Raw genomic sequence first — 13629 nt, forward strand, 5'->3', positions numbered from 1 at the left:
TATTTAATATTATCCACATCAATACACTTAAACAGGCACAAGTGTTCTCACAACACGGGTCGAGCTCCGATGACCCAAGGCGGGCTGCCCGCTGTGCTCACGGGTGCCTTTTCCAGCTCCCTGGAGAAGGAGTCTGGAATTGTTCAGAGAGCTGAGGACAGGAGCAGTGCTAGGAGCCGCGGTCCCTGGGCTCCTCGGCAGGGGGCTGCGGTGACAGCAGTCAGGCTGTGCTCCACTGGTCTGCGGCTCTCCTAGGCAGACAGACAGACAGCGGTCAGGTGGGAGTCACCGCTCCCGGGCACCGCCACCTCGTCCCAGCTGCCTCCGCAGCGCTGCCCCAGCACGCCTGTCCCTCAGCCTGCGACACTCCAGACACCTGCAGGTGGCTTCTGTGCCAAGCAGGCAGTGGCCTCAAGGCGAGACTGCCGAGGTCAGCACCACGGCCTCGCCCTCTGACCACAAGCACACCAGGACCCTGCAGAGGAAGCGCAGGCACAGCCGTGCCACCCTGTCGAGGAGCCCAGGAGACCAGGTGCGGGCATGTCCCAGGATGCTTCCTGGGCCCTCCTGGAGTGTGGTACCTGCAGGCCTGAGTCAGCAGGCCAGGGGCAAGCGCTGCGCGGGAGGCCCCTGAGGGCTGGGTCAACGGGAGACACACTGGCCAGCCCATCAGGGAGGCCCTGTGGTGCCAGCAGGGCTGGCGTGTCCCTCTGGACTCTGAGGCCACCTGGGTGAAGGCTCATCCAAGGCCTAGGACTGCTGCCACGTGTGCCAGTCTGACACCAGGGTCCATGTGCCCCAGGGCAGTGCAAAGGAGGCTGGTGACACTCGCATTCGCACCTTGGCAAGAAGGCAGCCCTGACTCCAGACTCGTTGTAACACAGCGATGGCGGCTCTCAAGGGCTTCCCACACTTACAGTCCACACACCACTCACGAAGACCCCGCTCAGTCCCTCACTCAGCTTCGGCTTCCTCCTCTACAACAACAGGGATGGTGCGTCTCCTTGCCAGGTGCTTTGAACTGAATGAAATCGTATGTATCATGCACTTACGTTATGTGAACATGACACATAAATAAATAAACCATGGAACATGTGCATACGCTTATGCCTGGTCTAGAGTGTGCACTCAGTACATGGTTACTACAGAAAATGAAAATAAAAGCAAAAATCAGGCCAGGTGCAGGGACGCACACCTGTAATCCCAGTGACTGCGGAGGCTGAGGCAGGAGGATCACAAGTTCCAGGCCAGCCTCAACCACTTAGTAAGACCCTAAACCAAAGTAAGACCCTTACCAAAAACCTGTCTCAAATAAAAACTAAAAAGGGCTGGGGACGTGGCTCAGTGGCTGAGCACCCTGGGTTCAATCTGTAGTATCAAAACCAACCAACCAGCCAAACAACGAATCTAGCACGCAAAACCACAGAGCACACTCAGGCTCCTGAGAGAAGCTGTCTGGGCTCCGAGGGACCTGGGGCGTGGGCGCGCCATTCAGGGCAAGCAAGTGGAGCAGCTCCACCTGGAGCGAGGTTCAGACAGCACCACACAGTGACCTAGGGATGCACAGCACTCGGCACCGAGGTCAGGGAGGCGCGCTGGCCAGCTCACACTCCGCCTCGGTCAGGGACCCGAGGACAGCATGTGAGACCAGCGAGCAAGGGCCAGGCGCAGTGGCACGGGCCTGCCACCCCGTCACCGAGGACACTGGGGGAGAGGACCGAAGCTCATGGCCAGCTGCAGAAACTTGGCAGTGAGATCCTGTCTCACAAAAAATAAGTGTCAAGGCAATCTTGAAACAAAAAACAGAGCAAAAACATCTCTCCTCTCTCTCCCCCTTCTCTCCTCTTATCTCTCTCTCTCCACCTCTCTCTCCCTCTCTCTTTCCCTCTCTCTCCATCTCTCCTCTCTCCACCTCTCTCTCCCTCCCTCTCTCCCTCCCTCTCTCTCTCTCTCTTACACACACACACACACACACACACACACACACACACACACACACAGGTCCAGCAGGGGGCAGTGGGTGAAGCCTGAGTCAGCACAGGTGTTCCTCAGCAGGAGGCTCCTGTTGCTCTGGGTGACGGCCTGGTCGCCTCTCCCTCTGGGAAAACGTGAATGGGCCTGTCTGTCTTCAAGTCCCTTTCAGCTGACACTCTCGTTAACCCTCATGGTGACGGGAGCACCCCACTCTGTGTCGCCACACGCTGGGCTCTGAAGACATCGTAACCACTGATCTCTGCATCTTGCAGATGGCACTCTTGTTTTGGTGGTACTGGGATTGAACCCAGGGCCTCACACGTGCTGGGCAAGCACTCTTACCACTGTGCTGCATCTTCAGCTCTTTGTTTTATAGATGAAGAAACTAAGACACAGAGAAGCTAAGTAGTTTGCTCACTGCCACACAGTAAGTGACAGAGCCAGGGTACCAGCCCAGGCAGCCTGATTCCAGAGCTGTGCTCTCCACCTGGTGACACTGCTTCCTGCGAAAGCCGCAGGGGGAAACCCCAGAACCCACAAGTGAGGCCCGACACTCACCTCCAGGGGCGAAGGAGGTTCCAGGCTCTGCTACTCTGCTTGCTCAGTCTGTTGAGGGAAGAAAGGACGTTTTAAAGTCCTTGAAGTAGGCTGGCACACAGTGTCTGTTCCCACTGAAATGTCCGGCAGGCCTGCAGGCTCTGTGCCCAGATTTCAAATAAACAGCCTGCAACTGTTGTACAGCAAAGCATCTGACCGGCCTCTCCTGGTTACAGAGAGGGAGACCGAATCCTTGGAAGTCCCTAAGTGACAGGAGTGTGTGTGTTACTCCTGAGCTCGTGCTGAGAGGTGAGACTCAGGACGAGGACTGGTCACCAGAAAGACCAACCCAGTGGTCATGGGGCAGCTCTGGGCCACCCTGACCTCCAGGTGCCCTGCAGGATGACCCTGACTGAAACCCTGGGGCTGCAGCGGGGAGCCTCCTGTTGGACACACAGGTGCAGCTTGCCCATGGCCCCCCCAGACCCAACCTGGTCCTGACCGCCTGCGGCAGGCTCAGGGCTCCAAGCCCGAATGCCACGCCCATGTGGTCTGTGGGCTTCTGCTTCCTCGTTTAGACCCTTTCTAAATGTGTGAGTTTACATATGAACTGCGCTAAATAAAACTAACCATGGTAGGGGCTCCCAAGTGGCTGCCAAGCCTTTCGCCCAATTTTTAAAATCTTTTCATATTGGTTCATAGGAATTCTCTAAATTCTACGGCGAGTCCTTTGTTTCAAATATTTTTCCTACTTAAGGCTTACTATTCTTTATGATTTTCAATAAATGCATATTCTCAATTTTTTAAATATATCATTCAGTTGTCGATGGGCCTTTGTTTATTTGTGTGTGTGCCAAGAAGGCCCTCGCACGTGCCACGCAAGGGCTCGCCACCGAGTCACAACCCCAGCCCATGTTACCATCTTTAAACTGATGATCAGTGCTTTTTTCAAAACATACTTTTTAGTTGTAAGTGGACACAATACCTTTGTTTCATCCATTTGTTTTTATGTGGTGCTAAGACTCAAACCCAGTGCCTCCCACATGCTGGGTGAGCACTGCAGCACTGAGCCCCAGCCTCATGATCAGTGCCTTTTAGACTTGCTTAAGAAATCTTTTCCTCTGCAGGTCATGAAGATGATTCTACTGCATCGTCTTCTAGCAACTTCATTATCCTGTCTTTCACAATTAGGTCCACGATCCTCCTGCAAACGACTCTTTCACGTGCTGTGGGCCAGGATGTCCCTTTACTTTAAGTCTCAAATTCCCTTTCCTGGCTCCTTCACACTTATCCAAACCAGCCTTGGGTCTGACATTCCTTCAGGACTGCCTCTTGGATTCATCTTTGGCTCAGATTTTTGCAGCCGTGGAGTGAGAGTCCATCAGGCCCATAGCCCTGCACACCTCTATATGGAAGTTGATCAAAGCTTTCCAGATAAACGAGGGGTTTGAGAAGATCTTTCTTTTTCCTCAAGCTCCAAAGGATATATTCCAATTTCTCACGTATAATAGACACTCAGTAAGCATTTACTGAATTAAAGAAATGAATGGATGGATGAACTTCATTAAATATATGGTAACAAGAACCCAGCTTCGAGGTCTGGGTTGTGGTTCAGTGGTGGAGCGCTTGCCTAGCACTGGGTTCCATCCTCAGCACCACATCAAAAATAAAATAAAGTTATTGTGTCCATCTACAACTAAACATATTTTTAAAAAAGAATATGCCTCTAAAAGACTCTGAAATTCTCAACAGGTATCCATGATTGGTGGCTTCCTGTGACCTCTCTGGTGTGGGACGGGCCTTTCTCAGTAGGCAGCTATCTATTCCAGGCTTGCTTCGAGCAGCACATCACTCTGGGGTGGTGGCATTTGGACGAGCCCAGAGCCGAGTTCAGGGCTGCCTGGCTCTGACTATGGAGCTGAGCACCGACGGCAGCAGGAGAGGCTGGAGGCTATCTGCCTAACAGGGACTGGGGATGCCCAGAGAGCTGCTCTTGGCCCATCAGCCATGACCCTCCTGCTCCTTGAGTCTCAGGAAACCGTGGTGGAAAGCAAGTGAGCATGACATCACCAGGTTTAACTCTGGTGTGAATCCATTTCCCAAGGAGGAAAAGTTAACAAGCTGCGAACGCTGGCCACTCTTCCTGGCCATGGACTTGGGTCCCTCGGGCTCCAGGTGAGGAAAGGAGAAGGACACGGATGTGCGTGGGGGGAGGACACACAGGTGGCCATGCATTTTAGTTTCCATTGGCTGATCTGGAGGCAGGCAGATTGGCCCTGGCACCCTCACGTGTGGTCTGGTGGGAACTCCTGCAAACAGGTTTCGGTTATCAATAAGGTATTCTCCTCGATTTGGAAGCTACTGAGCTCCCTGAAATCAAGACTCTGTTAAATTACTGCTAAAACCGCCAAGTGCCAATGCCCATCTCCCCACCACAGCACACATCATTATCTCTTTCCTTTCCTTGATTTTCTTGTTTGTAATTTACGAAGTCTTTAGAAAGATTACTTTGATGCAAGAGCCCATCTCTCATACAAGAGGAAGCAGATACAGTATACAGTACCTGGGGTTTGTCCTTAAGAAAGTCCGGTAGTTGGAATTCACCTTTGTAGACCTGAGAAAACAGAGCACGTGTGAGTTTAAGGAAACCCAGGCCGGCTCATCCACTCAGGCGCCTGCAACACTGACTGGGTTGCGGCTTCCTTTGTGGGGAGTTCAGAGCAGCCAAAGGGGCAGGACCAAGGCCTGCCTGCTCCACGGCTGCCTCGGTGCCCTTGGTGCCACACCAGCTGAGAGACAGCAGGCCCTCAGCAATGCCTGCAGGACCCTCCTGCTTAGAAATAAGTGTTTCCTTGCAACTCTGGGGACAATCAAATTTTATGTTCCTCACTTTACCCATTATTCCCACCATGATGTGAATAGTAAATGATTCTTAAAATGACGTATAATCTCATAAAACTTACTATAATAAAAAGTGATTTTCAATATATAAAAATGTTTCTAGCAAAATAATTAAATAAAAAGTAATCTTAAAAAACTACCATTTATAATAAAATCAAACCCTCTAGGATCAACTGTGATCCCAGATGTGTAAGACCTTTACACAGCAAATTACAGACACTGAGAGAAGCTAAGCGCTAACTGACGTGGCAGGGCACTTTCAGGGTTGAGAAGGATCCACATGGTGAGGCACACTCTCCTCCGACTATTTCCAGTTACATTCCAGCATGTTTTTTTCATTGAGAGGAGAGAGGTGACTTCAAGCAGACTGTAGAAGTGACCTGGAAATGCACAGCCTGCAGAAGGTCACAGACCCCTGAAAATGAAGGACACAGCAGGAGGTACAGAACCAGACACCAAGAGTTAGTACTCAGCAGTGCCCGGTCACACCAGTCACCAGACACCAAGGGTTAGTACTCAGCAGTGCCCAGGTCACACCAGTCACCAGACACCAAGAGTTAGTACTCAGCAGTGCCCAGGTCACACCAGTCACCAGACACCAAGAGTTAGTACTCAGCAGTGCCCAGGTCACACCAGTCACCAGACACCAAGAGTCAGTACTCAGCAGTGCCCAGGTCACACCAGTCACCAGACACCAAGGGTCAGTACTTAGCAGTGCCCAGGTCACACCAGTCACCAGACACCAAGGGTTAGTACTCAGTCGTGCCCAGGTCACACCAGTCACCAGACACCAAGGGTTAGTACTCAGCAGTGCCCAGGTCACACCAGTCACCAGACACCAAGGGTTAGTACTCAGCAGTGCCCAGGTCACACCAGTCACCAGACACCAAGAGTTAGTACTCAGCAGTGCCCAGGTCACATCAGTCACCCACGCAGGCCAAACCAACTGTGCAGCCACAACCACCGCAGCCAGACCACGGGTCAGTAAAGCAGATAGATGGAAAGCCAGAATGGCTGCCCATGCAGATGCCGGCTATGACCATCGGTGCTGCAGAGTGCAGTGCTGTGTTCAGCCCCAGGCAGCAACCCAGGGGGACCACTGCCATGCTACCCAGACCTGGGGAGGGGCACACACTGATTGATGGGCTGGTCTCCGTTAAGCATTCCAAGGCTTATGGGAAGGCGCAACCAGGTTCCGTTGCTGTCGGGATCTGCGGTAGGGCGGTCAGGAGTGCGGCCTCCCAGGGTGGGGACCTTCTGCATACTGAGCGGGCAGCTGCTGGGAGGTGCATTCACTTGAGAATCACTGGCTGAGACAAAGGCCCACTTTCCCCTCTGTATGTTACACTTCAGTAACTAAATTCAGTAAGCAAACCAAGTCAGTGGCTTCATGTTAAAATTTTACTAAAATACACATATACCGTTCAAGTACAGAGTTAGTTGTTTCAACACTGGTTGCCAGAGTTAAAAATATCTGGGCTGGGCTTGTGGCTCAGTGGTGGAGCGCTTGCCTAGCATGTGTGAGGCATTGGGTTCCATCCTCAGCACCACATAAATAAAATAAAATAGAGCAAATAAAGGTACTGTGCCCATCTACAACTAAAAAACATTTTAAATCCAACCCTGGGAATGATTAACATCAATAAGTAGTGGAGAAATGTTTCATTGAAAGAGTTTAATAACCATTCGATCTGGATTACTGTGGCAAGGAACTAAGGACATTTCTTGGGAAAACAGACATCAGGTTGTCCCCAGAGCAAAGAAATCTAAATGATCAATCGAAGCCTCCATACCTAAAGGAGTCCCCTTTTATTTGATCATAAGATGCCTGATCTACTTCTAAATGTAGCTGTGTTACTTCTGAGATCCAAAGAATGATGTGCTTTTTTCCGTCTTTTTTCTGCGCAATTCCCCATACCTGATCTAATCTTTGGGTCTCTGCTATGGTGCTGAAGAGACTAAACTGAACAGAGAGCAGATGTAACAAAGGAGGCATCTTTGCAGAGATGTATGGCCCTAAAAGCTGAGGCAGGTCGGCTGCCCCGCATGTCTCAAAAGCAGCTGTCATCCTTCTCGTCCCCATGAATGGCCCCACGTCACTGGGGCACCGGCCTAACTGCTCCCTGACCAACCTGCACCCAAGACGTGTTCACTCTACCCCAATGCCACATCTGGAGATGGCCCCAGCCCTGGGAGCAGATGCGCACTGTGTGGGCCTCTGTGGGGCAAGACGTCACGGCGCTCCCCTGCATCCCCATCCAGGCAACAGGGTCTCCAGTGTTCTCCACCTGCCTTCCCTCTCCGGGTCCTCCCTTCCTGAGTAGCTCCATGCTGGCCTGCCCCAGCATCTCCTCCAGGGTCGGGGGCCCAGGTTCCCAAGGACTTCTTCGTGTTCTCACGTCTCTCCCCCTGCTAGTGTCTCCTGGACAGCAGGCAGAGGCCCGTGAACACAGGCGGTCAGAGGCAGAGCCAGGCCCAGAGGTGTGGCCCAGGCTCCCCGCACATCACACTCGGCATCTCGTGCCACCACTGGTAAGCCAAGGTCAGGTCTTCCCTCTTTTAGGGTTTGCCAAAAGTAATTAGTAAGGCATGACGGGAATGCATGGGGACAGTAGATGTTATCTATATTCCAGGTACTGACAGTTTCAGAGAAGCTTCTACAGAGGGATGAAAAGAAAACCAAATATGTGAAGTCACAAATGCAAGGTATCAAATAAAAGCTCAACTAAAACTGGAAGTGGGGAGGGCTGGAACTTGAGAGCATTATGTCAAGTGAAATAAGTCGACTCAGAAAGCAAGGTGGTACAGAGCCGTCTCTCCTAAGTGGAAGCCAGAGAGGAAAAAGGGAAAACGAGGAGCAGGTGTCTGGTGACAACAGGAGGGAGACCAGCAGAAAGGAGGCGGGGGCTGGGGAGCAAAGCTGGCAATTCACACGTCCCGTGCGCCCCAGCCCAGGCCTGACAGCGACCCACCAGGCTCATGGCCATCAATAAAAGTGACTGATTCTTTCTTAAGTGGGAAGATGCCTGGGGTATTCTTTCAGTATCCAGCAGGGAACAAAGGCCAATACTGGAAAAAGAGCCCTTTCCACCAACAAGCTCCTAAGCCACACTGCCCACACACAGCCAGGCCAGGGCCCCAGCTTCCCTGGGGAAGCAACAGTCTTGGAGCTTCTGCTCTCACCAGCCCTCAGAGCTCTGTGGGGGAGGGAAGCAGCCCCACCCCTACTCCAGCCTCTAAGCTGGAGTGAGAGCTGCCTCCTCTGTATGTGGTAGATTAGCAGGCCCTGGGTCCAATCTCTAGCCCTGCAAAACAGTGAGTAGCCCCCGTCTTCTCACAGAACAAACCTCTTCAGAGCATCTTCCCTTTACCGAGAAACTGAGCAGAGCGGGGAGTCCTCATGGACGTCCGCCCCTTCCTGCTCCCCTACTTTTACATCTTATGCCACGGCAGCATATTTGTTATGATTTACAGACCAGCGTGGAAATACTGTTATTAGCTACTGTCCCTGGTTAACAGCAGGGCTTGCTCTTTATGTTGTATTTCTGATTTTTTTTTTTTTGTATCAGGGATTGAACCCAGGGTCCCTTAACCATTGAGCCACATCCCCAGCCCTTTTAAAATTGTATTTAAAGACAGGGTCTTGCCGAGTTGCTTAGGGCCTTGCTAAGTTGCTGAGGCTGGCTTTGAACTTGCGATCCTCCTGCCTCAGCCTCCCAAGCCACTGGGATTACAGCCATGTGCCACCATACCTGGCTCATCTGATGAGTTTTGACAAATGCTAAAGGACATGTGTCTGCCATTACAATATATCTTAAAAATATTTTCATTAGTACATAGCAGTTATACATAATGTCAGGGTTCATTTTGACATAATTATACATGCGCAGACTATGACTTGCTATAATTCCGTTCCCAATACTTCCTTCCCTCCCCTTCCCCTGCTTCTATTCCTTTTCCTCTACTCAACTGTCTTTCTTTTATTTATGTTAAATTAGTGCATCATGAATATAAAGGTGAAATTCACTCTGTGTACATTGGACAGTCTGGTCAGATTCACTGCAGGTTCCTCTCTTCTCCCACCCAGCTCCCTCCCCTCGAACCCCCTTCTCCACTGACCTCAACTCTATTTTCATGGGATCCCCCACCCCAGTCCTTCCCTCTGACTTTGCCCTAACTTCCACATACAAGAGAAAACATTCAACCCTTAACTTTCTGAGCTTGGCTCATTTCACTCACCGTGATGTTCTCTAGTTCCATCCATTTACCAGCAAACACCATTCCTCTTTATGGCTGAGTAGAACTCCATTGTGTATATATGCCAGATTTTCTCGATGCATTTGTCTGTTGATGGACATCTGGGCTGGTTCCATTACTTGGTTATTGTAGGTTGTGCTGCTATCAACACTGATGTGGCTGTGTCCCTCAGTGTGGTGACTTCAGATCTTATGGATAAATACAGAGAAGTGGGACAGCTGGGTCTTATGGAGGTTCCATTCCTAGTATTTTGGGGAATCCTCATACTGCTTTCCAGATTGCCTGTACTAATTTGCAGTCCCATCAGCAATGCTGTACAGACTAGTTCTAATGTCCTGAAGAGCCTATATTCTACCTATTCACCTCTCCCTACAGATCTTTTTAGCATTTCCCTAGCTTTGCCCTTTCCAGGGTGTCACAGAGTTGGATTTAGATAGTGTGCAGCCTTTCAGATTGCTTTCTTTCACTTAGCAATATGCATTTGAAGTTCTTGGTTTTTTTGTGACTTGACAGCTCTCTTCTTTCCTGAATACTATTCCAAACATCTGGATGTACCACAGTTTGCCTATTGATTCACCTACTGAAAGACATCCTGGTTGCTTCCAAGTTTTAGTGATGGCGAATGAAGCTGTCATAAACATCTGTGTGTAGGTTTTATGTGAACATATACTTTCAGCTCCTTAGGGTTAACACCAAGGAGTGTGACTGCTGGATCACATGATAAGAGTATGTTTACTTTTGCAGGAAACTGCCAAGCTCACTTCCAAGTGGCTGTGCCTTGCATTCCAGGAGTGACCAATGGGGAGTCCCTCTGACTGCTGGGCAGCGCCTGGCGTTGTCCGTGCTCTGGATCTGGGCCATGCTAACTGGGACGCAGGGGTGCCTCAGCACTGTTCCAGCTGCCGTTCCCTAATCACTGTGCTGAGCACACTTTGTGTGCTTAGTTTCCATCTGTGTGTCTCTGGCAAAACTTCCCAGATGTCCTGGCCATTTTCCAGTGGGGCTGTCCTATCATGTTGAGATCTAAGAGTCGTGTGCGTCTTCCAGAGGACAGTCCTTCATCACTCGGGTACCCGCAAACCTGTCTCCCAGTCTGCAGTTTCTTTCATTCTCTTTGTGTTATTTTGTGCTTTTTCTGAAATTAACATAACTTCTTCGACTTTCATCTATTAGTGTTATCACGGCGTATTTTAGAGTCTCTATTTAAAGTGAGTTTCTTGTCAACAACACATAGATGAGTTCTGTGTCTTGATCCACTCTGTCCATGTCTATTACTTGGTGTGCTTAGGGCATTCACTTTGTGTGTGTGTGTGGCTGGGGATTGAACCCAGGGCCTTGTGCATGGGAGGCAGGCACTCTACCAACTGGATTATATCCCCAGCTCTAGGACATTCACTTTTAAAATGATTGCTGATGATGGATCAATAACTACCATATTTACAACTATTCCCATTGGTGACTTTTTCTCTCTTCTTTTTCCCTTTTTCACTCTTTTTCTGTCTTCTTTGGTTTTGCTTGAGCAGTTCATGATTCCATTTTCTCTCCTCTTTAAGTATATTAAGTATGTTTCTCTTCAAAAAATCCTGCATTGTTGCCCTGGAGTTTACAATATCCATACACAACTCACCTCTGTCCCCTTCCAAACGACACGGCACTGCCCGGGGTGGTGAAGCGTCTCAGCACTGCACTCCCAGCTGCTCCTGCCCCCACAACACTGCTGGCCTGCACTCACTCTCCTGAGCTACAGTCACACAGGCGCCGCTGCTGCTACGATTCTGAACAGGCTGTCATCTATCAGATGAGCTAAGAGGCAGAAAACGCCCGCTTTGTATTCAACTTTGGTTCCTTCACCAGCTCTTCCTTGTTCAGTAGATCTGGGTTCTTACCTACATCACTTTCCTCCTCTCTGAGGAACCTATAACTTGTCTCCCAGGAGGTCGACTCTGACAATGTGCCTCCATTACTGGCCTGAGAAAAGTCCTTCTTCACTTTTGAACGGTGACTGCCGGATACTGAACTGAGCTGAGTGGTGTCCTCCTTCAGTCCTTTCGCTATTGCCCCCCTCTCTCCTTTTGGTTACCCGTTTTCCGTGAACTTACCCTTCTTCTTCAGTTAAGTGGTGCTTTTCTTAACTTCTAGGTTCTTTTAAGATTGCCCTTTTTTTTTTTTTTTTTTTTTGGTACCAGGGCTTGAACCCAGAGGTGCTCTGCCCCTGAGCCACATCCCAGCCCTTTGCATTTTGAGTCAGTCTTGCTAAGTTGCTTAGTACCTCAGTAGTTGCTGAGGCTGGACTCTAACTTGTAATCCTCCCACTTCAGTTTCAAACAGTCACTGGGATTACAGGTGTGCACAGATCGTCTTTGAGTGTCTGTAGTTTTTAATATGACATGTTGTGGTGTAGAATTTTTTGGTATTTATCCTATTTGTTATCCTCTGAACTATGGGATCTGTGGTTTGATGTCTGTCTTAATTTTGGAATCAGGCTGAGTTTACTCTGCTGAAGGTGCCAAGGCTAGAACTTCCTTTTGTGTGCTTGCTCTGTGTCTCTCTTGTTTAGTTTCCCTGGAGACTCTTGAACTAGGGTGTGGGAACTGCAGGTCTTTCAGCCACTTACTGTTATGACAGGAGAGCCCACTGGTGTGCTAGCACACGTGCACGGGCCGGGTTGGAGGAGTGTCCTAGCATCGTGGGATCATAGCACAGGTCTTTTAACCATGCTGACTGGGCGGGACCTTCACCAGTGCTGTCCGGGTCCCTACCGCCTCCTTGGGTGAGACAGGAAGGCTGGGGGGGCTGGAGTTGGGTATTTGCCTCCTTCAGGTCGGCCATGTCCTGGTAAGGCCCAAGTCAAGCCCACCTGAGTGTGCCAGTCCACCTCGAGGGCAGTCCACTCTTCAGGAGTACTCCGAGCTTACTTCAAAATGTTCACTTTCCCCTCCCTGTCGGTCACACTAGAGGGCTGTTCCCAGATCTTTACTAGAGGACGCTGTGGGTCTGCTGCAAGTAATCTGTGATTCCTGACACTTGTCTTTCCCTTGGATTTGGGGGCAGCGCTTTGCCCTGTGACTCAATTCTCTAAGTGATGTAAGACCTGACTTTCAGTTTGTAAGCCTTTCTTTCACTTCATCCCAGTTCTCTGCAATCTCATGGCACTGTGCCTTGAATCGGGCTTATTTTCTTCCCTCAGTCTAGTGGAGATGCAGGCCTGCTGGGGTGTTTTGCTGTTGTGTGTGTGTGTGGTGTTGGGGATCAGACAACTAGGGCCTCACACATTCTAGGCAGGGGCTCCATCACTGAGCATGGTCCCCGCCCCACATCCTTCTGTTCTTTTATTAACTGATGATTTGCTCACATTTTCTCTGCACCTTCTTTCTGGCTTAAGTTCCTGCACTGCTCACCCTTTCTAACTCATCTCTTTGTCTTTTTCATTCCACTTTCTAGGCAACTTCTTCACCATGAGCTATTTTTGTTGTACTTTCTAAGATATTTCCTCAGCTTTATTTTTCTAATTCTTCTACTGATTTTAATTTAGCACTCACATTTTTAGTTTCCAAGTCTTCTGGTTCCGTTTTTATTTTTAAAAGCAGCGTCTTGTTCCTGTGAGCTAGCTTTCTTTTCTCATGCATTCTTTGTGCTTCCTCTGAGGTCCTCTCATCTGAGACACTGCTGAGGTCTGGAGGGTCTGGGCTGCGAGGCACTGAGGCCCACTGGTGTCTGTGACGGGGTGCTTCTCTGAGTGTCCTGTGGTAGTTCTCTTCTTGAGTCATTGAGCACCTAGAGAAGGGGCCATCATTTCCCACCAGAAGGAGGTGGGTGAAGGCGGGCAGCTTGGGGAGCTGGGCGCCAGCACCCGCGGCCGGGCGCAGATAGACGCAGAGGTGGAAGCGGAGGTGAGCTCACTCACTAAGGCTTTGGCTTTCACCCGAGTCAGGCCTCTGTTCAGTGTCCTCACTTTCTCTG

The 13629-nt window shown here is 50.2% G+C and overlaps 1 protein-coding gene across 2 annotated transcripts in view; it reads right to left on the reverse strand.

The window, feature by feature from the left end:
- Positions 1 to 222: 222 nt before the first annotated feature.
- The window catches only part of LOC306649336 (protein-tyrosine sulfotransferase 1), a 60355-nt gene continuing 46948 nt past the window's right edge, over positions 223 to 13629 (reverse strand). Inside the window, exons 4-6 of one of the 2 annotated variants that reach the window (XM_079120219.1) lie at positions 5075 to 5125; positions 2533 to 2580; positions 223 to 251 (exon numbers count right to left, since the gene is read on the reverse strand). In XM_079120219.1, the coding sequence (XP_078976345.1) occupies positions 2563 to 2580; positions 5075 to 5125 (69 nt within the window). In that variant the 3' untranslated portion in view covers positions 223 to 251; positions 2533 to 2562. Of the gene's footprint in view, positions 252 to 2532; positions 2581 to 5074; positions 5126 to 13629 lie in introns of those variants that run through there. The other variant, XM_079120218.1, reaches the window with a different exon arrangement.

Source organism: Sciurus vulgaris (assembly GCF_902686455.1).
Source record: "Sciurus vulgaris genome assembly, chromosome: 18".
NCBI classification, from domain to species: domain Eukaryota; kingdom Metazoa; phylum Chordata; class Mammalia; order Rodentia; family Sciuridae; genus Sciurus; species Sciurus vulgaris.